Here is a 22,718-nt window from a genome sequence, read left to right as displayed (position 1 = left end):
TGCTGGTGTGTGTGCGTGTGTGTGTGTGTGTGTGTGTGTGTGTGTGTGTGTGTGTGTGTGTGTGTGTGTGTGTGTGTTGTTCTCAGGTGTGGATAACTAATTGGTGATAATGGTTTGAGAGTCTTGTCTTTTTTGCGTAATAGTATTTTCCACATCACGAACATTGATCAAGAAATCAACATGACATTGTCAGTTTATTCACCGTTTACTTTCATATAAAAATAGTTAACAAAGCCGTGCTTTAAGTCTTTAAGCACTACATTGAAACCAAGTGCAGCTGTTTCCACAAGTGACTCCTTGGGTGCTTGTGCCCAAAAACACGTACAAATATATATGAAATGCAAAAGACTGAAGCACGTTACGATGCTTTGTGATGTGAAAATGTAGCTTCATGTTACCGGACTGTGGCACATCGGGCAGAAGCTATACTTGCTGATCTCCTGCGAGAGAGCGCAGTGTTTACACGCGCTGCACATCCAGAACTGGTACTCCTGGATCGGCAGACCCGTCACGATGCACGTGGGCAACTTCCCTTCTGCCCTGAAAGTGGAAAAACAGAAGTCAGGGAATCTTGTGATGTTTTAAGGCTGTAAAGAAACTGTTTTTTACAGAGCGGCCTGTTTTTTGTCTCAAATTTACATTTTAGTGATTAACGCATATGCCCCATGTCCCTGTCTCTGTAGCTCCATCTTAACTGTTTATTACCTCACACAGGCCAGGGACAGTATAACGCTCTCACTGACTCTACTGGGGAAAAACTCAAATAAAGGCTGCTGTCTACTGCAACCTACGGCCAATCCCTCAAATGTACCGTATTTTCCGCACTATAAGTTGCACCTAAAAACCGTCAAATGTCTCAAAAGCCGACAGTGCGCCTTATAATGCGGTGCTCCTTATATATGGACCAATATTGAGCCACAACAGGTCTCCAACTACGGTGGGCAGCCGCCGACTCTATTTTCCCCTGTAGAAGAAGTAACGCGCGGTGCATGTTGAGATATACGACTGCGTGAAGCGTGCCGTTTCATTTCCATGTGTGTGTTTGTGTAAAGAGCCCAAAATGGCTCCTGTTAAGAGACACGCTTACGACGCAGAGTTTACACTCAAGGCCATTAGTCACGCAGTAGAACACGGGAATAGAGCAGCAGCCAGAGAGTTTAACATGAACCAATCAATGGTGCCGAAGTGGAGGAAGCAACAAGACGACCTCCCCAGACTGTTGACGTTCCCTTTAGCGCAGCTTCATCTAATGGATGCAGAACGTAACCCCAGCCTCGACTGTAGCATCTATTCTATGCTCCTTATAATGCGGTGCGCCTTATATATGAAAAAAGTTTCAAAATAAGCCATTCATTGAAGGTGCGCCTTATAATGTGGTGCGCCTTATAGTGCTGAAAATACAGTAGATTCAGACTCATCCTGTCCTTTATATGTCCCTATTTCTCATGGTAATCTGAGCTTAAGTAACTGCACTGATGTAACATAAGAAGAAGGAAGGAGGGCAAAATCCCCCCCCCAAAAAATGTACAAGTATGTACAATTATTTTGAAATAATATGGCGGTGTTATTTTGTAGCCTTGGCGTTTAGGAAACTAGTCTCCCGTCAGTGTTTGGAGACTGAGCTTAGTGGTGCCCTCACCCGTCTAATGATCCGTACGACTCCATCGCGTGGTTGTCCTTTGGGGTGTGCTTGGTGAAGATCTCCAGGGCCAGGTCCTCGTAAGACTGCCGCTGTTCAGGGTCCAGACTCTCGAGGGACTCCAGCTTGATGAAGGCCTGCGAGCATGTGCCGAAGGCCCTGTTGGCTGCGGAGCAAACGGCGAGAAGAGAGTAGATCTCCACCGCTGGGATGATGTCCTCATACTCACGCAGGTGGAGGGCTTTAAAAATGGAGAAACGGTGAAGAGTTACACTTCTTTTCTGTCTGCTTGTGTCTGTTATAGGGAACTAAAGTGACTTACAGTCATACAGCAGAAGTCCCAAGACTGTTCGAGTAAATAAAGAGCGATTTGTGACTAAATCAATAGTTTGTCCAGGTTCTTTCTCTACTTTTATAGCTACTGTAGTGAGGGTAAAGCCCTAATGGCTGAGTACCGACCCACTTATTATAAAAATCGCACAGTAAGACGTTATGGTAAGGGCACATGAATATTTATGAATGACTTAATGCATGAAGTGTTATATGAACTATCAGCTCTGGGAGATAATGAGCATTCACTCAAGCATGAGCTAATAAAAGAACAATAGGCCTGATAATGTGGTGCGCCTTATAGTGCGGATAATAAGGCACTACATCGTACGGTGCAGTGTCCTGTGTGACCTATGATACCTGTACACATGGCGTTCTCCATGGAGCCTTCATACAGCTGCCTCTGAGCAAGCAGGAAGAAGTGATACGCCCCCGCTCCACGCCAAGCACTGTCCACGATCCGATTATCTGACGAGGTGGCATCTTCCTCGAGCAGCCCGGCCAGAGCAGACGTTGCCTGATTACAGTATTATAATAATTAAAAGCTTTTATTAAAGAGGAAATTTACTCCTAAGTACAGTACAGACCAAAAGTTTGGACACACCTTCTCATTCAATGAGTTTTCTTTCATTTCATGACTATTGACGTTGTAGATTCACACTGAAGGCATCAAAACTATGAATGAACACATGTGGAAATATGTACTTAACAAAAAAGTGTAAAACAACTGAAAACACGCCTGATATTCTAGTTTCTTCACAGTAGCCACCTTTCACTCTGATTACTGCTTTGCACACACTCTGCGTTCTCTTCATGAGCTTCAAGAGGTCGTCACCAGAAATGGTTTTCACTCCACAGCTGTGCCCTGTCAGCTTCAATAAGTGGGATTTCCTGCCTTATAAATGGGGCTGGGACCCTCAGTTGTGTTGTGCAGACGTCAGGTGGATACACAGCTGATGGTCCCACTGAACAGACTGTTAGAATTTGTATTATGCCAAGAAAAAAGCAGTTAAGTAAAGACAAACGAGCGGCCATCATTACTTTAAGGGCGCACTCACACTGTCCTTCCGCACCGGGCCAAAACAGGTTTTACGGGTAGAGCCTAGCACGTTTGACCAGTGTGAGTGAAACCGCTCCCTACCTAGCTGCTGCCAGCTGGCCGTCCACGGCCCGATTGAGAGAGGTGGGCTTTTGTAGAGCACGTTTGCACGTGCACGAGCATGAGCACGACATCTACGGCGGTAGAATGAGAAGGTGCGTCCAAACTTTTGCTCCGTACTGTATGTGTATAAGATATAGATATACTACCTCAGACTTCTTCCCTTTGGCTTTGCTCTGTTGGGACGTCTTCACCTGCTCGTGGTAATTTTCAACAAGGAATGCGGCCAGCACGTAGAGCTTCTTCACCCGCAGCGGCCGGGACCTTTTCTTCGCCTCCTCATCTGCTATCTGAAACATCAGCAACACGCCCACCAACGACTTAATCAAGCACTCAATTAGCGACATATCAGGATATAAATAGACCTTCTTATTTGAACAAATTGCCAAGCAGCTTTTTGCCATAACATTAAAAAAAGGGAAATTCCAAAGGTGCGATTCACCTTTAATCAAATCATGAAAACAGGAGCCCACCTTGAACATCAGCTTGGCTGCATCGAGGAAATGGTGGGCTTTCCGATACAGCTCCACCGCCTCTAAGGTTTTATTCTTCTCGAGGAGATGCGAAGCATATTTGGAAAGGAGAGGTTTGATCTCCTTCATGTTGTGGGTCCGGGCCAGCTCCACTGCTTTGTTCCACTGCAAGAAAACGGCGACATCCTTTAAAAAACTAAATTACAACAGCGTTACTTCTGCCTGTAACGTTCAAATGTATCTGAAATAGTAATCATATGAATCAGTGCTATAAATACTACATGTAGGTGAATTGCTTCTATCTCTCAAACCGTCCTGAAAAAAGATCTACAGCTGCGTATCTCACGTATTAGCATAACATCAGAACCCACCCCCAACAGGAAAGTTAAGAAAACAGTGTTGTGGGAATTTTGGATATTTGTAATTCATAATCATAGTTTTGTCAGACGCAGTCCAGTGTCTCACATTCTTAATGGATAATGCATATAACTCACTCATGATGGTATAATGGCATATGTGTGCATCTGCACTCTGTGATCTTGTGATGAGAGAGGTTCAGAGGGGGATCGTTATGTCCGAGGCATGTTTTTGTTTGGTCTAAAGACGTCACCCAACCAAGGCTTAGCGCGTCCTGTCTCTTCCTCTAAAAGAGGATTTGGCTCGGGGTCATTCCTGCCATACTCTAACTTTGTGAGGATGCAGGGGTGAACGTATTTTTGTCTGCAGAAGAAAATGCTTTGTCAAAATAAACCACGGAGAAAAAGCTGGTCCTTTCTTTTGATCCTTGTTGAAGAAATCATCACAGGACACATAGAGACAAACAGAGACAGACAACCATTCACACCTACGGCTGATTTAGAGTCATCAATGAACCGAACACCTGCACGTCTTTGGACTGTGGGAGGAAACCGGAGAACCCGGAGAAAACCCACGCAGACACGGGGACAACATGCAAACTCCACACAGAAAGGCCCCAGCTGGGATTTGGACCAGGAACCCTCTTGCTGTGTGGCGACACTCAAAAATGACTCATGTCCGCTGCCATTGTGATGATCAGTGAAGTTTTCCTTTGTCGCTTGAGCCTTAATTAAGACTTCTGCTTTAAGATCAACACAAGGTCAACTACAGCACTGCTGTAATGTCCTTTAAACTACAGAACTGCTGTAATAGACAGCTGTGGCTAAACAATGTTTTAATGTTTTATAAACTATAAGTACAAGAGCTGCGGTTTAAATTATTTATATAAAGAAAGTTATTCTTTTTCCCAAACCTGAGCAAAGCACAGTTCAACAACCGTCTTGAGCCAAATGGTAAAGTTGACATTGGGAGGACAAAGTTTGAAAGCAGCATTCACACTCAACCTCTAAATATCGCTCAGGAAGAGGGAGTGGGAGGACAGCAGGTGCCACAGTGACTGCGGCGGTGCAAAGCTGTCACAGTGTGTGTGTGTGTGATACTGTGATTGCTGAGGGAATGTCGTGTGTGTTCAGAGTGTCGCTCAGAAACTCTGGCGCCGCAGGTTTTCTGTGCGTGTCTCTCACCTGGTTCAGATGGACGCAGGTGTCCACAGCAGCTTTGGGCTGGTTGCATTTAAGGTACGCCTTCACAGCTTGTTCGCACATGCCCACGGTGGCAAACATCTGTCCGATATCCTGAAACCCAGAGATGGAGACAATAGAGAGTCAAGAGAGGGTTGCTTTTCTGGATTCAAAGTCACTGAATATGAGTTATTCTTAGTCAAATCTGAACATTTGGCTCACGGGTAGAAGTTTATGATTCTCCGGCAGCACCGTGGTCAGCTTTTCAAGGCCGTAATAGTCCTCTAACATGTAGTAGCACTCTGCCAACCTCTCCTGGTTACGACCCTGAAGGTAGTACTGCACTGCATTGACCCTTTAAACAAAGAGGATTTATATTAAAAACATATACTGAGTGTCCTTTGATCTTAAAGTACAACTTCTTTGCCGTAATACCTCTCCCGTCTGGTGCTATTCCAGTATAAGGAAACCCACAGTGTTTATGACAAAAGCAACAGTTCAAAACAATATAATGATCAAATGAATCACATGAAAAAACAACCCCATCTACAAAAGGCTAAAATGACTAAAAACTATATTTTAGATGCTTGGATTATTCTAAATGCACTGCTTTGTACTGATAACGGTCTTGTGATTGAAAATGTGTGTCTATATTTGGATGATATGTATATTTACTGTAGCTCCATGCCACGCCAATAATGCACACCGAACAAAGAACCAAAAACCCTAGACCGTTGTTAATGCTTAAGTACACAATACAGGATGTTTTCCCCTAAAACAGATGCTGTATATTATTTATAGTCTATTACAAATAAACTTCAAACAAGTGTTCATGTCCTGATTGGATCTGGACAGTCTCTCTCTCTCCTTTTTAGTCGTTGTTCTTGTTTCCCTCTGTCGGTGTCTTTCTGTATGTGCTCTCTTTCTGTTTGCTGGTTTTGAGTTGGTTTCCCTGGCAGGTGATCCTTGATAGCATTGATCACCTGCCACTCTGTATATTAACCCGGTCCTGAGCCTCATGCGGTGCCGGATCATACCCTCTACATACCCCGATGTCTCCCTGTGTAGCTGTCCTCCTGTGTCCATTCATCGTGTCAGTTTGTATCACTTTTCCTTTGTGTTTAAAGCACCTTTTTGTAAATACGTTTTATTATCGTTGTTAATACCGTCTCCTGAGTTCCGTGTCTGCATTTGGGTCCCCTCCCCCGTGTGTTCTCCGTCACCCCACGTGACAGTACACATTGTTTGTATAATCAAACACTAACACACTAAACAACCAGAGAAAGAGAGGATGAACTACATTTCATTACCACTTCTGTCTGTCAGCAAAGTAGTCTCCGATTGCATTGTACGCCTGTTCCAGCAGGGTGTCATCGCAGTCCCCAGAGCCGGTTTTGAGCAGCTGGAGCACCCTGAACCAGTCTCCCAGCTTGATCCTCAGGCTGATGGCAAGGTCCCTTTATGAAGTAAAACATCAACAGGCCTGAACATCATGCCTAAAGACCTGCATGATGTTACGCTGACTGAAAAATGATAAACTGAACAAAAGCAAACAACAAAAGTGCCGTTTTGATGCCACAATCAAATATGCCTGAACAAATCTGGCGTAATGTACCTGCGATCCATATCCAGGTACATCCGCTCAGCCTCCTCAAACCTGCTGAAGTAAGCGGCCACCTCCGCCTGTTTCATGGGCTCACTCTTCAGGTTGCCCACGCGTTTGACAAACTCAATGCCCTGGTAGTCTTTGCAACGGACGAAGGCCTGTTCAGCCGTCTTCAGATCCAGCTTCTGGAGGGCTGCTTCGGCCAGGAGACGCCTGGCACGTTCATGATGGAGAAGGGGAGAGTTAGCTACTATTAACAGGGGCTGTATGTCGTGATGTGTATGCATAAATCCTTAAACACTCTCTAATATGATTCATTTAGCTGTTAATTGATTCTGTAAAATCTATGTCTGATAGGGTTTTAACCAAATGTCCGTAATCCATCCTACTGCTCCAAACTGAATGGTTCTACTCTGTGAGATTCGTACAAAGAGTAACCAAAGGGCGCACAGTGGACTGACTCACAATTTTGAAGATGTTGCCAGATTTTGAGGGATGCTGCAAGAACTGACGCACTAGCCAGAGAACACACATAAGCCACCGCGATCACACTGCAGCTTCAAAAGATTTACTATAAATCTCCAATACTCTGCTTCACCTCCCACTCCTGCAAAGAGTACTACAACTATGGGATCTGGTAGCCCTGTGCTAAGAAAGCGTTCACACTGGCACAAGGGCGGCTGTGGGTCAGTGGAAGAGTGTGTCGTCCTGCATTCGAGAGATCGGCCGTTAGATCCCCAGCTTCCCCGGTCCACATGTCGAAGCGTCCTTGGGCAAGACACTGAACCCTGAATTGCTCCCTATGCTGCACATGGGTGTGTAAATGTGGTGTGAATGGTCAGATTAGATGGTCTGTAGATGTCCACTGTCTTAAGTGTGAATGTCTGTGTGAACGTGTGAATGTGACAAGTAGTTTGAAAGTGCCTTGAGTGGTCAGAAGACTAGAAAGGCGCTTTATAAGTACAAGTCCATTTACCAAGTCTATTACATCCCGAGTTTGCAGGGTTACCCCCTGAAAATGGACTTAACCCAGGGCTAAAAGGTGCCAGTGTGAAACAGGGCCAACAGAGTTTATGTTGTTGCCTGCTGTTACTGCAGAGTAGTCACATCTAGAGCAGTGGTTCTCAAACTTTTCTCAGTAATGTACCCCGTTTGGAATATTTTTTTCAGCCAAGTACCCTCTGACAACGCAAAAACAGTATTGTTAGGGGGGAGGGAAAGCCTTTATAAAGCCTTTAAAATACAAAAACACTTGCTACTGCTATGTTTCAACCATAAATCGTGATTGCATTTGTTTACGGCAGTTAAAACAGGAAGGCTTAATATGAAATGGGGAATTAGGATCCATGCATGAGTCTCATGTGCCCCCTGCAGTACTCCAAAGTACCCCCAGGGGTACACGTACCCCCATTTGAGAAAGACTGTTCTAGAGTGTTAGCGTTAGTCGCGTGTTACAGGTGACACTTCACCCAGGGCAGTAGAATTGCAGTGTAAATTAACCCTGGGCTTAGGTCAACCCTGGGCTTAGGTTAACCCTGGGCTTAGGTTAACCCTGGGCTTAGGTTAACCCTGGGCTTAGGTCAACCCTGGGCTTAGGTCAACCCTGGGCTTAGGTCAACCCTGGGCTTAAGTTAACCCCAGGCTTAAGTTAACCCCGGGCTTAAGTTAACCCTGGGCTTAGGTTAACCCTGGGCTTAGGTTAACTCTGGGCTTAGGGTAACCCTGGGCATAGGTTAACCCTGGGCTTAGGTCAACCCTGGGCTTAGGTTAACTCTGGGCTTAGGTTAACCCTGGGCATAGGTTAACCCTGGGCTTAGGTTAACCCTGGGCTTAGGTCAACCCTGGGCTTAGGTCAACCCTGGGCTTAGGTTAACTCTGGGCTTAAGTTAACCCTGGGCTTAGGTTAACCCTGGGCTTAGGTCAACCCTGGGCTTAGGTCAACCCTGGGCTTAGGTCAACCCTGGGCTTAGGTTAACTCTGGGCTTAGGTTAACCCTGGGCTTAGGTCAACCCTGGGCTTAGGTTAACCCTGGGCTTAAGTTAACCCTGGGCTTAGGTCAACCCTGGGCTTAGGTCAACCCTGGGCTTAGGTCAACCCTGGGCTTAGGTTAACTCTGGGCTTAAGTTAACCCTGGGCTTAGGTTAACCCCGGGCTTAGGTTAACCCTGGGCTTAGGTCAACCCTGGGCTTAGGTTAACTCTGGGCTTAAGTTAACCCTGGGCTTAGGTTAACCCTGAGCTTAGGTCAACCCTGGGCTTAGGTTAACTCTGGGCTTAGGTTAACCCTGGGCTTAGGTTAACCCTGGGCTAAGAGAGTGCAGTGTGAAAAGCCTATATGTCCGCTCTATACCGTGATTAAATTGTATGTTAGCTTTTCTTTTAATCATTTGTTTCTATTATTGTATGAACTGCTATTAAAAAAAACACACCATGTGCTTTTGGCAGCAGTTTTGTGGTGCTGTGTGTTTACACTGTTCCACCGCACCACCCAGACAACAACATGTTGTTTTATATGTTGAGCTGTCGTCGTCATGTGTCGCTGTAACTGGCCCAGTGATGAGAGCAGTGATGTGATTGGCTCAGAGTGAGTTTATGAATCAACCTCAGCCTGTAGTCTATATTCCACTTCACCCAACTCTTTTGCGTAGCATCCAAAAGAGCATGTGTGCTTGGAGGCGCCCACAGTCTGTACAGCCTAGGTCTACACTGTATCGCTCCACGTACATGATTCACATAGGGCCCTTTAACATAGAGCCAGTTTCTGCTGAATCAGAAGTAAAGATCAGAATTTGCATTTACCAGAGTCTGGGGTGAGGATTGTCTTCGATGAACTGTGACGCATCTTCAATCCCCACTTTTTCAATCAATGCACGGCTGTCTCTCAGGGAGCGGATTTCAAAGTTGATGAGGTTGTCTTTGTTAGGCCTCTCCGGATCCTGTGAAGCAAGATCCGATGAGTGTGCGGTTGATCGTGAAATACAGACGGCACCTTGCAGCACTTTCAAGGACAACGTACAACAAAGGCGTTACGAGAAAAGCCTCTAGTTGTGCCTGTGATCCTATAAAGGGACGACTTCTCATCATGTTGCAGTCAGCTAACGTGTAACATCAAGACGAGTCAACAGTAAGTTTAAGCTGTTGTAAATCCATCTGCTTTGGGATATTTAAGGTGCACAACACAGCTTTAGCAGTGGTTATGTTTAAGGTTTAAACACGATTGTGTGCCACTTTTTTCTTACCTTCATGATTTCATCGAGCAGCACAGATTTGATTTCCAGGTCTTCAAAGTTGCAGATGTACCCAGATGTTTGGATGGGTTCCTGTTTTTGAAAAAGAAAAAACAACAATACATGATGTGAAGAGTTGCTAAATGTGTATTTAGTAAGAATAAGACAATGCAGCAGACCACTGGGGAAGAAACATGACTGAGAAAGTGAATAACAGGACAAGGTCACAGTGTACTTGGGACACAGGCCTGATAATCCCTATATTAGAACTGTATTTGGGCATGATGACGTCTGGACACAAAGTAGACCCTACTGATGGTAAATGTGTGTATTGGAAAGACCCGATGGGGCGTGTAAACGTTGTCAGCACATGAACCTCAGTATAAGAGGGGAAGTTCTGTTAAGATCATGACCGAATGAAGGAGATCGCGGGTACAAGCCGCTGAAATGTGTTTCCTCAGGAGGGGGTCTGGAGTCTCCCTTAGAGAGAGGGGGAGAAGTTCAGCATCCGTGAGGAACTCGGAGTAGAGCCGCTGCTCCTTTGCGTTGAAAGGAGCCAGTTGAGGTGGTTCAGGATCATCTGGTAAGGATGAACCCTGGGCGCCTCCCTAGGGAGGTGTTCCAGGCACGTCCAGCTGGGAGGAGGCCTCGGGGAAGACCCAGGGATCCCCCAGTTAGAGCTGGTTAATGTGGCCCGGGAAAGGGAAGTTTGGGGTCCCCTGCTAAAGCTGCTGCCCCCGCGACCCGACCCCGGATAAGAGGCTGAAGATGAGATGAGATGAGTTCTGCTAAGAGACACTTGGGACTCTGTAATGAGAGTGTGTTGACCTTGATTCAATAAATCCCCCTCGATGGCTGTGAGACTTCTCCTGACTCCTCTCACTGACTCCTTCTTGTTCATTCATTCATTCATTAATCTTCAACCGCTTATCCCGGGGTCGGGGTCGCGGGGGGTGCTGGAGCCGATCCCAGCTGACATTGGGCGTGAGGCGGGGTCCACCCTGGACAGGACGCCAGTCTATCGCAGGACACATAGAGACGAACAGAGACAGACAACCATTCACACCTACGGGTGATTTAGAGTCATCAATGAACCGAACACCTGCACGTCTTTGGACTGTGGGAGGAAACCGGAGAACCCGGAGAAAACCCACGCAGACACGGGGACAACATGCAAACTCCACACAGAAGGGCCCCAGCCGGGATGCGAACCTGGAACCTTCTTGCTGTGCGGCGACAGTGCTAACCACCAGACCACCGTGTAGCCTACTCCTTCTTGTAGACCTTTCTATTTTTATAAGACATTGTTCTACTATACAACATAGAAATAGCATTCACATCTGCAAAGATTAGATTAGCATCGCCGTGATAACACAGCAACACACCACCACCACCACCACACCCTGAGCCCTCACCTCTGGGTCTAGGTTCCTGAACACATACATCCTGGTCTTTTCCATCATGGCGAACAGATCAGGGTTGTCATTCGCCCACTTCATGTCCCAAACATCCTTGCGCTCGAATTTGGAAGGATCTCCTGCAGACGCCTGGTTTCCCGTGCCGTCGTCTGCGGTGGAACGCACGTCCAGATCCAACAAAGTCAGCACGCCTGCGATGTCGATTATGGCCAGGCGACTAAAGAAAAACAACATTTACATTTAAAATTCAGCAGCTTTCAGTTGTGATGGATTGTGTTTGCTAGTTCACAAGAGGTATCTGTGCTACAGTGCTACAGTGTGTACCTGGAGTTGCAGTTCAGGGACAGATAGTAGGCTCGGTTGGTCAGAGTGTATTTCTGGATGAGAACAACATTTGGGAGGCTGTATTTATGGATGGTGCCAGACTCACGGCCCTGTAAGCACAAACACTCATGGTTACCATTTCATTTTACTGTTTGATTTTACTGATGATTCAAAAATGTGTAAAACAGAAATGAACACGTACCACAACCAGGGTCTTATCTGTCGCTGTGATACAACAAATGGGATCTCGAGTCGCCTGAAACAGAAAAGAAACCATGACAGTTCATACAATTTATTTGTCTCATTGAAATGATTCCTTTGTGGGTTAAATATGTTTATTAAACTACTATTTGTAGCAGCTAATAAATGTTTATAAGTCAAGTCAAGTCGTATTTATTTATATAGCACGTTTCATACGACGAGCGTGAACTCAATGTGCTTCAAGAAATGAAAACAAAGATGCATTGTAAGACATAAAACAGCATATAGGATAAAAATAATAGATTTAGAGATCAGAATAAGATCAATTTCATACAGAAATCGTTCACAGTTCAAAGGTAAGGCGTGAGACGGATCCAGAAAACTGAACCCTGTGTAAAAGGCTTGTAAAATATAATGTACTAGTTTCTCAGTGTACTGGTTAAAACCGCCTCTTTGTAAAGTTTGTTGTGATGTTGTGCTGTGTCTCTTACTGTGAAGGCTTTTGCGAAATCTGGACTGCTGTCGTTGGCTCCGGACGGATTGCTGTCAATGTGATAGACCCTAGAAAGACAGGAAGTGAGAACAAATGAGAGAGAGCCAGACAGCCAAACAGTTGTCCTTTCCACTGACGCCAACTGTTGTCCAGGTGCTAGGAGAGCCCTGGCAGGACATCAGGTCACGCCCGGCCTGTCTAGAACCTCAGTGGCATTGAATTCAGATGAATGAATCCTTTTCATAGCGCTGTCAGTACCAACACCCTACGCACAAACAGGGAGCCACTAAACCCAGAGTTTCCTCCACTGACTCACAGGATCTAGCCTTGCCGTTATCTTGCCTCCCTGTAACTTTTCATGATCTGCTTCATGACTACCTCTCTTTGGTCTCTACCTTGCTCTTAGGTCAGCTGCATTGTGCCGTAAGCGTCTGACACAACTTACCTCTCTCTTCCCTCCTTCTTAGTTCTGGTCACTTGGTTGATCTCAAGGGCAGTTAATTTCTTTGCAACTCTGTACTGCCACAGGTAGAACGCCTCTTTGGACGCAGCGATCACATGGGTCCGTGTCATGGTGACAAACAGTGGATCTGACGAATAAACATAACAGTGACATCATTTAATCATCTTTTAATTACGAAGGTGAGGGTCAATTTAAAAAAAAGGTGTCATTTAGGCAAGGCAACTTTGTTTGTGTAGCATTTTTTATACACAAGGCAGACTCAAAGTGCTTCACAGCACATTCATTCATTCATTCATCTTCAACCGCTTGTCCTTGTCGGGGTCGCGGGGGGGGGGGGGGGGGGGCTAGAGCTGATCCCAGCTGGCATCGGGCGTGGACAGTACGCCAGTTTACGCAGGAGACAAACAGAGACAGACAACCATTCACACTTTTTAGAGTCATCAATTAACACGTCTTTGGACTGTGGGAGGAAACCGGAGAACCCGGAGAAAACCCACGCAGGCACGGGGACAACATGCAAACTCCACACAGAAGGGCCCCATGTGGGATTCGAACCAGGAACCCTCTCGCTCTGAGGCGACAGTGCTACAGATTACAGACTCTTCTGTATTGAGACATAACCTTTCAAGACGGAATCATGATACATCTATGAATGGTAAATGGTAAAATGGTAAATGGACTTACTTATAACGCGCTTTTCTAGTCTACTGACCACTCAGTGTTTGTCACATTCACCCGTTCACACTGATGGCAGTGGGAATCTACATACCATCTAATTTAATCATTCACACCCCATTTACACACCCATGCACAGCACAAGGAGCAATTTGGGGTTCAGTGTCGAAGTGCCCAAGGACACAAGTGCCAAAGGACACTTTCGACATGTGGCTCGAACCACCGATCTCTCAAATGGACGACAACCAATCCTTCCACTGAGCCACAAGCCCCTGGAATCTGAATAACTGCATATTATCCATGTGGATAAACACGAGAAGACATTGCAGTGTGTTCTCAATCGCATACATTTGGACTAGTCTGGCAAAAAAGCCACGGTGAGGCCGACCCATCAGACCCGCTGAGCCTTTCAAATCTGCAGACTTTGAACTGTCTTGGCCCGAGCTTCTCCGCAAACACTCGCCCATGTCGAGCAGAGACAGAATGCTAAATATTTGTGAGATACGAAGGTGCCCGGTGCTAACTGTCTGTTTGCTATAGGATGCCCAGGAGGCCCATGAAAGATGTAACTGTGGGCGGCAGGTGGCAGCACGCCAGCCACCATTCCTCTACACACAGGGTGTAACCTCTCACACTGGCTTGAAGAAATACACCGACCTTATTGTGAATCAGAACTTTGATCAGCCCACTGTCTGTGAGCCCACTGTATGCACACTCGCAGGGCACGTGGCCTGTTTAGTGGATTGTATGAAGTAAGAAACTTCACATTTTTATAATGTGTCGACTAAATGCATGACAGTTGCTCCACAAGATAAATATTTGTCCCTTTCATGTATGAACTCACCTATGTCGATGTATTTTGAGTCCAACGGAGTCCCAATGGAGTTGCACAGAATCAGGACATACTGAAAAACACAAAGCAGTGAAACGTTATGCAACAGGTCACTTTACCAGTCTTTATCAAAACAAGTCGTCCTCGTTTTAAGTGTGGTGTGAATGTGTACATTACCCTTGCGTGTGTCCCGGACTCTAACTCAGAATCCTCCTGATGGATGAGAAAAACAGGTGATCCTTACTACGTCAGCTCACTCTGGATCTACTGTATCTGCCACCTATCTACTGGACTCCACTGTACGTAAAAATGTGTAACACTGGACGCCGGAGAAAGTCTTTTCTTCCGGTGGCCATCAAACTGTATAATTCATGTCCCCCGGTCAGGTAAGGAACAGTGGAGACACTGCGTCCTGAGCAAATGTCACTTTGTCACTTTATATCACTTTATTCAGTTGTACTGTAACTTACTTCAGTAAGAAATGCTGCTACACTTTACTGTCACTTTATATCACCACTACATCACTTTATTTAGTGGTACTGTAACTTACTGCTGCTACACTTTACTGTGCCTTACTGTAACTCAGTTCAGTCAGAAATGCTGCTACATTTTAACACTGTTTCACTTATCGCTCCTTCTCACTTATTTAGTCTGTACTTATTTTATTTAATATGCTGCTAAACTGCACGCTGCGTATTGTTGTATATTGTATAAACCTGCGTTTAACCACAATGTCTGTTGCACACACATTTAGTTATTGTTTGATGTTAGCTTTATTTTTAATTGATTTATGTTTTTATGCTTATTGTCACTCTGATCCTTTCATCTTTGTATTGAAACTGTTGCAAAATAATTTCCCTCGGGATAAATAAAGCTTCCTGAATCTTGAATCTTGAATACAGGGTTCCTTCACCTTTTCCAGAGTCAAATTCAAAAGGAAAATACAACATTTTGTTTTAAAGTGTGTCACCTTTTTGTAAATAGACTTGACATCCTATAAAACCTGAATTTCCAGCAGTTTCAAGCACTTATTCAAAATCCAAGGTTAATCGTGTGAAATTTAGATCTTTGGTTGTGATTATTATGATTCTTTTTTTTTTTTTTCCTTGCCTAATTGGCTAAATACTCAAACTGGAGTAAGAGCTACATCCAAAAGGCCACAAGCTTGTGCGGTTGAAACAGAAAAATATGCCAGCTACGCTAAAAACACCACATTTAGATTCAAGTTTTTTATAAGAATTTGCAGGATAAGCTTTTTTTCATTACAATACTTAAGGCAGCATTCATTAAAATAGCATTTGCACAGAAAACAGCAACATTTTAATGCAAGTTGTGCCTGAAAAGGAGCGGGAAGAAGAGAAACTCTTATGTGTACCCACCCCTTTTTCTCATCAAGTGTCTTAAACAGAAGGTGTGATGTCACTTCCTGAATTTATGCAAGTAAAGCTTAGCTGAGTCATGCAGCATGTAACTAGGAGTCCTGTTTGTTTGGGTTTTGCTTTGGCGTTAGGAGACATATATATAATGTGGATGTGTTTTGTACCTGAGGATGGGTGTCATCTGCTTTGCTGGCCAGGATGCAGAAGTCCCCTGAGGTAGTGATGGACATCAAGCTCTTGACGTATTTGACAAACTTCTCGTTGTTTTTGGTGTCCCAGAATACTACACAGTACTCTTGGCGCTCTGGCTTCGTGTAGGCGTACACTACTGTGCTGCAGCAGTAGCCCCACTGTAAAGAGACATAAAAGAAAACGCATCTTCTGAACTCTGGGAAGAAATACGATCACACAGAAGACATGTTCAAACAACCCTTTCATCAGAAGTTAGTAACTCAGAGGTGTAGTGCAGCAGCTCTTTCCCCAAGCAGAACGTTTCACTGTAGGTTCATAGAAAAATATTTTTCTCACCATACCAGATCATGCCAGACGAAGTATTTAATTATTAGCTTTTCTCTGTGTAGGATTGTCTTCAAAAACTGTTTCTTTCTTAGTTAAAAACAAGCCGTGAGTGTTGCCTTTTACCTTGGCAGGAGCGGCGGATACTCTAACTGCAATGAAGAAAACAAAAAAGCTAATGTCGGGCTAAAAGCTCAATGGCCATTGTTCTAAATGTCCGCGCATGGTCCCTCCTTCTTTTTTTCTATGTCCGAAGGCCATAGGCCTCGTGCTTGTGCTCGTACATGTGCAAACGTGCTTTACCAAGGCCCACCTCTCCCAAACGGACCGTGGCCAGCAAGCAACACTTTACACTTTAGCCGTGAAACTGCTTGGAAACGGTACGGATGCACAGTGAGAGTTAAAAACAAGCCGTGAATGTTGCCATTTACCTTGTAGTCTGGTCGTATGTTGGCAAAGTAGATGTAGGAGTCCACAGCCAGGCCGATACGCAGCCCTCCCCCCTCCCAGCCAACTCCCGTCATCTGCTTCCCCGGCACTTTAAGAGTTCTCAGGTGCTGTTTTAATCAGAAAAAATGAAGACATGTCAAGTTTCTCGTGTCTCATGGCATCTTTATTTCCTCACTAGGGTTAGTAAAGGGTATGGGTGTGAAAGGGATGATTTTTAACCAATATCAATGACTCAAGGACTCCAACTAGGCTGCTGATCTAAAATACATCCAGTCTGTTGCTGTATTGCCCATGGAGAGGGAATCTTTGATACTACTCTTTGCTACTTATGATTTGATTTTATTATTTTATTCATTTATTTTTTTATTATTCTTATGACTTATGACGTTCCTGTCTGTCATGGGGAAGGTTTTCAACGCCACCGTACTCTACGGGGGAATTGTTGGGTCTCTGTAAATCATAAATAAGTCATAGAGTGTGGTCTTTACCTACTCTGTAAAGTGTCCTGAGATAACTTTGGTTATGATTTGGCACTATGAATAAAATTGAATTGAATTTTGATTTGATTTGATTCAGATTCAGAGGGCTACGATGCTACGATGCAATGATAAAACGATTATTGATGCGTCCGAATGCATCAAGGTCTTTGATTTCTATCCAGGATTTTTCACTGACTACTTTTAAAACAGCGTCTGTGTAACGATTTTAAACATTTAGTTGAAAAAAATGAAAAATTTCCAATCAAGGAACGAATCTAAACCAATGAGAGAATCACAATGCATCCAAGAATCTAGCTTCCCTCACCCCTCCCGTATATAAAACTGGCAGTAACGCTGCATGCTAGCGCACTGTGAACGCCTAATCTTCACGTGTAAAATGCCGTAAATAAGGGAACAAAATCTTCACCCTCACCTCTCCAAACGGCGTGTAGAACTGCACAACATTGAACTCTTTCTCCAGGTTTGAGGCTCTGACCGAACCTGCTATCGCCAGGACGCTGCCACAGTGATTCCACTGGATACTGACCACGTTCATCAGCGTGTCCATACACACTGGGTCTGAAGAAAAGGGCAGAAGCGTAGCTCATCGCCATTAATACACATTTGACTGAACCTGGAGAACATACTGCAGCATTTGAGGGCTTGTCCCTTACTTTCATCATTCTCGTAGCGCATGACCTGGCATCGTCCGTTGTCAAAACAGATAGCAAGACAAGGACAGTCGGGTTCAACGTAACCCCCAGTGCCTGCATACCAGTGGATACCTGCGATACTGACAGCTCCAGTCGCATTGGCCAGACAGCTGATGGTCATCTTCATCTGAAACACAACATCAAATTGTTATTATTTTGTATTCATTTCATGTGTATACATGATGAAAAGTGTGCTTTACTGTCTACCACAGTGTCTTTGTTGATATCACCAAGAGTCGCCAAAGTCAGCTTAAGTCCTACACTACAAAATTGATCAATAACAAGATAAAATCCAACCATTTAGAGCTTTAAAGTGAAATTCTGGCGTAAAATCATCCCGGGGTCTTTTTTGGCAAATACACTCGAGACAATTTCTTTTCATGCACCTATTAACAGAGAAATCCTGGACAGTCACTAACAGCTGAAAGCGACTAACATTTATTAGCTCTGGGGAGTCCGGTGAAGGCATTTAAACGGCTTTTTTAACCACTAATACTGCTCAAAATAACACCAAAGCTCTGCAGCAGCATGAGAAGAGTCCCTACACATTAACCAACGCCCCAACAACGTAGTTAGTGAACACAGAGTTTTAAAAAAGAGTGTTTTGAAGCCTGTGAATGTTCTCATGTGTCCAGGTCGTCGTTCTCCACAAAGCAATTCCAGTCAAAAGCAACTGGACTTGGTTATTTGTTGATTAAGATGTTTCATCCAAGAGACTTCATCAGTTCATGTACGCATCTGACCAGACTGAGACTGGACCAGGACCAGGACCAGGACCAGTAAGGTGATTTTTACTGAAACTGCTTTGGGGAGTGTTTTAAAGACTTACCTACTGGCCCCTGTACCAGCTCCCCTCATAGCAAAAGTCCATTACAGTGGATTACCAAAGTCAATCCCAAAGGAAGGAGCCCATTGGTGCTTTGTTTTGTGTGTAGGGACTCTTCTCATGCTGCTGCAGAGGTTTGCTGTTATTTTCAGCAGCATTAGTGGTTAAAAAAGACCTTTGAATGCCTTCACCGTGCTGCCCCAAGCTAATCAGTGTTAGCCGCATTCGGTGGTTAGTTACTCTCCAGAATTTCTCAGTCAATAGTTGTTTGAATTGTCTCGATGGCTTATTTGATGAGTGTATTTGCTGAAAAAGAACCTGGGGTGATTTTACGCCGGACTTTCCCTTTAAGGAGCCAAACGATTTTGCCCACAAAAGCCCTCTGACAGATCGATTCTTCCTTAACCTGACGTTAGCTAAACGCCCGCACCTATGAACACACCAACCGTGTTATATACCAACTGTGCTCTCTCTGAAAACTCATTTTTACTCATAAAATTTGCCTCCTATGAGTGAGGAAGCCACGTCCTTTTCCTTCCCATATCATTTTTTCACTTACTATGAAGTTTCCTTGATTGTCATAGATTTGCACTTCCCCGTTGGCCATGCCGAAGAGGAGGATCTTGCTGTCAGGCGACCATGCCACATGAGCAAGCTGATTTCCCTTCAGCTCCTTTCCCCAAATACGGTTTCCTAGGGAAAAAAGGGCATTTATCCGATTGTGCATGTTTGTACTCTTTCCCTCAGTAAGTGAACAAAGCAACTCTTGTCGGGGGGGTCTTAGTGACTTTATGCTAAATCTGGTTTAAAAAAAACATTGCGATTGATCACCATTTATTGGATTTTTAGCAGTAACACTGTAAATCTGTTTTTACCATCTACAGATCCAACAATGACCGCTCCGTCTTCGTACACGATGCAGATCTTCTGACCGTCGGCGTTCCAGCTCATGCTCCGCACCACCGACTTGTTCCGGTTGTTGATCATCTCCTCGTACCACGCACCTTCAGAACGGGCAAAGAAAACCAACTATGAAAGTCTAATTTATTACAAGACCACTTGCATTTCTAATTTGATGTCAGTGATCACCTTTGTAGAGCATCCATACAATGATGAGTCCATTCTGGTCACTGGTCGTCAGCTTTTCATACTGTTCATTCCATGTGACCACTTGCACTGCACCTGCAAGAGTAGTTATTATGAAGTTAGTTATTATTATCACCACCGAACTCTGGATTTAATTGTGAGGACGCTGCACATTACTAACATAGTTTAATGATAACATGTTGAATACAACTTACCACTGTGTCCCTCTAGAGTCTGGTTCATTGATAGATTACTTGGTGCAGCGAGACCTTTAAGTTTGGTATCGTCTGTTGAGAAAGCCGTAACAGAGATCAGGTTCAGAACCTCAACAACATCAGAACAATTCTCAGTGAGGGGACTTTTAAGGAGTTCAAGGACCTCTGGATCATGTTCGTGAGGGGACGATGGAGCGTGAGTTTGGCCGGAGAATTGGAGCAGCGGGGGCGGTGCTGCAGTCGCTCTACCGCACCGTTGTGACGTAAAGAGAGCTGAGCCTGAAGGCAAAGCTCTGGATCTACCGGTCAGTCTTGGTTCCTACCCTCACCTGTGGTCATGAAAGCTGGGTCAGGACCCAAAGAACGAGATCGGGGGTACAAGCGGCCGAAAGGGGTTTTCTCAGGAGGGGGTCTGGAGTCTCCCTTAGAGAGAGGGGGAGAAGTTCAGCATCCGTGAGGAACTCGCAGTAGAGCCGCTGCTCCTTTGCGTTGAAAGGAGCCAGTTGAGGTGGTTCAGGATCATCTGGTAAGGATGAACCCTGGGCGCCTCCCTAGGGAGGTGTTCCAGGCACGTCCAGCTGGGAGGAGGCCTCGGGGAAGACCCAGGACCAGGTGGAGAGATTAGATCTCCACACTGGCCTGGGAACGCCTCAGGATCCCCCAGTTAGAGCTGGTTAATGTGGCCCGGGAAAGGGAAGTTTGGGGTCCCCTGCTGGAGCTGCTGCCCCCGAGACCTGGCCCCCGGATAAGCGGATGAAGATGAGATGAGCTTGTTTACAGCTTTAAAACTGTGGTTTGTAGGTGAATACCAGGTGGTACCATTTCTACTTACAGTGACTGGACACGGAGGCACCAGAGCAGAGTCTGAAAGCTTATGAGAGTTTCAGATTTCTTACAGTGTAAGAGCTGTCGTTTCAAAAATGCCTAAATCTCCATCACATGGGTATGACATAATGGTTTTAACAGATAACCGTTAACACAAAGTTGAAAGTATGGAACCACTTTTATTCTATCCTGGCCAGCCACAGCAATTATTACATAAATATTCAGAGGGGTGAGAACCAGAGGTACGTAAGTTTGGACCAACTTTAAAAGAGCTTTACTTGCACATACTTATGTCATCAAGTCTTACCTAGAAAATAGAATCTGTTGCCATGCGTGATAGTACTCCAATGGATTTGCGTGGAATATGTTTTATCTCAGTTAGATGCTGTAAACCACTTCACGTCAAGCAACTTTGAGTCAGGGCTACACGGTGGTGTAGTGGTTAGCACTGTCGCCTCACATCCCGGCCCTTCTGTGTGGAGTTTGCATGTTCTCCCCGTGTCTGCGTGGGTTTTCTCCGGGTTCTCCGGTTTCCTCCCACAGTCCAAAGACGTGCAGGTGTTCGGTTCATTGATGACTCTAAATCACCCGTAGGTGTGAATGGTTGTCTGTCTCTGTTCGTCTCTATGTGTCCTGTGATAGACTGGCGTCCTGTCCAGGGTGGACCCCGCCTCACGCCCGATGTCAGCTGGGATCGGCTACAGCACCCCCCGCGACCCCGACCCCGGGATAAGCGGTTGAAGATGAATGAATGAATGAACTTTGAGTCGTGCAATGTGCGTTTACTATTTTGTAGATTTAATTTATGACATTTTAATTCCCATGCAAAAATCTGTCCACTTGTTGCTTTATCATCTTAAGCCGTCAGGCCGGGGGAGGATCTGGAGGTTGCATGGAAGTCATGACCATATGTGTAACCAGGGGTGTGCAGGCTGCTGCTCCATCCTCTGAACTCACCTGTCTGAGTTTCAAGCTTGAGTACTCTGAGGAGACCATCGTCGCCTCCACAGGCAATGAAGCCCTGATCTTTGTTCCAGGAGACACATTTTAGGTGGATATTGTTGGGGATAGCAATCTATAAACACAGGAAAGGTAACCCACTGTTAACCAACGCCCTGTGTCTTAGCTGAAGCACTCATAGGTGTTTAGGCGTTAAACACTCACCTTCTTGCTGAGGTAGATAAACATGGCGCTGCTGGTAACGTAACGGACCTCTACCAATACCAAATTAATCACTTACGGAGGTATACTTGTAAACAAGTAACCAACTTAACGTCTATCAACACTTCAGCCAGCTCAAGTGAACTTTTCAGCCTGACATTAGCTCATTAAACCACATTACGCGGCCCTCCGGAGTGTAACGTTAGCCGTTAGCTTTGCTAGCTAACGTTACCTTCCTGACACGACACAATTAACAGAATAAATGGTTAACGTTGAGTGCAACCTTTAAAATTAAAGGTCCACCACGTTAATAGTTGCTAACGTGAGCGAGTCTACCGGAAAAAAGCTCAAACGCGACGTTTCATCGCTCGTGTTTGAGGACTCCAGCGCTCAGAGGCTGTGGCTTCCCTCGGTCTCCCGTGGTAACCAACCGGAAGAGGAAGTGGGGCACTCTGGGAGTTGTAGTTTTAAATAAGTGTAGTTCCTGTTTGTGCAGCAACTTTTCAGTCCCCATGAATAACTTCCTCATATTTTCTTTAAAATGTGTCAAATATTTAGAACAAACGTCTTAAATTATAGATGAAGGTTTTCTTTATGACATAAACACAAAATAATGCTCATTTAATAATAATAATAATTTAATTATGCTACTTTTTTAAACTTTGGTGACCATTGTGCTCTGTTTTACCATG

The 22,718-nt window shown here is 44.9% G+C and overlaps 1 protein-coding gene across 1 annotated transcript; it reads right to left on the bottom strand.

Moving 5' to 3' along the window:
- Positions 1 to 268: 268 nt before the first annotated feature.
- Positions 269 to 22,134, bottom strand: wdr35 (WD repeat domain 35). Its single transcript, XM_083923920.1, has 28 exons — positions 22,030 to 22,134; positions 21,823 to 21,940; positions 20,041 to 20,112; positions 19,829 to 19,921; positions 19,615 to 19,743; positions 19,299 to 19,432; positions 17,875 to 18,040; positions 17,634 to 17,779; positions 16,703 to 16,828; positions 15,920 to 16,105; positions 14,554 to 14,589; positions 14,389 to 14,449; positions 12,852 to 12,996; positions 12,405 to 12,474; positions 11,915 to 11,968; positions 11,713 to 11,822; positions 11,386 to 11,605; positions 9,983 to 10,063; positions 9,543 to 9,679; positions 6,755 to 6,958; positions 6,450 to 6,596; positions 5,362 to 5,494; positions 5,143 to 5,253; positions 3,602 to 3,766; positions 3,278 to 3,418; positions 2,330 to 2,486; positions 1,640 to 1,880; positions 269 to 540 (listed from the first exon to the last, which is right to left on the bottom strand). The coding sequence occupies exons 1-28, from the start codon at positions 22,051 to 22,053 to the stop codon at positions 390 to 392; spliced, it is 3,558 nt and encodes a 1,185-aa protein (XP_083780046.1). The 5' UTR covers positions 22,054 to 22,134; the 3' UTR covers positions 269 to 389.
- Between the last annotated feature and the right edge of the window lie 584 nt (positions 22,135 to 22,718).

The sequence above is a fragment of the Echiichthys vipera genome, assembly GCF_963691815.1.
Source record: "Echiichthys vipera genome assembly, chromosome: 12".
In the NCBI taxonomy this organism is placed as follows: Eukaryota; Metazoa; Chordata; class Actinopteri; order Perciformes; family Trachinidae; genus Echiichthys; species Echiichthys vipera.
This window is presented reverse-complemented; position numbering and strand designations above follow the sequence as displayed.

Bases quoted from the DNA above. Each gene is read 5' to 3' on its own strand.
- wdr35 (XM_083923920.1), bottom strand. From the start codon at position 22,053: ATGTTTATCTACCTCAGCAAGAAG. The intron at 21,941-22,029 runs GTGAGTGTTTAA...CTGTGTTTATAG, and splicing joins TTATCTACCTCAGCAAGAAG to ATTGCTATCCCCAACAATAT. The intron at 2,487-3,277 runs GTAGTATATCTA...TACTGTAATCAG, and splicing joins CCAAAGGGAAGAAGTCTGAG to GCAACGTCTGCTCTGGCCGG.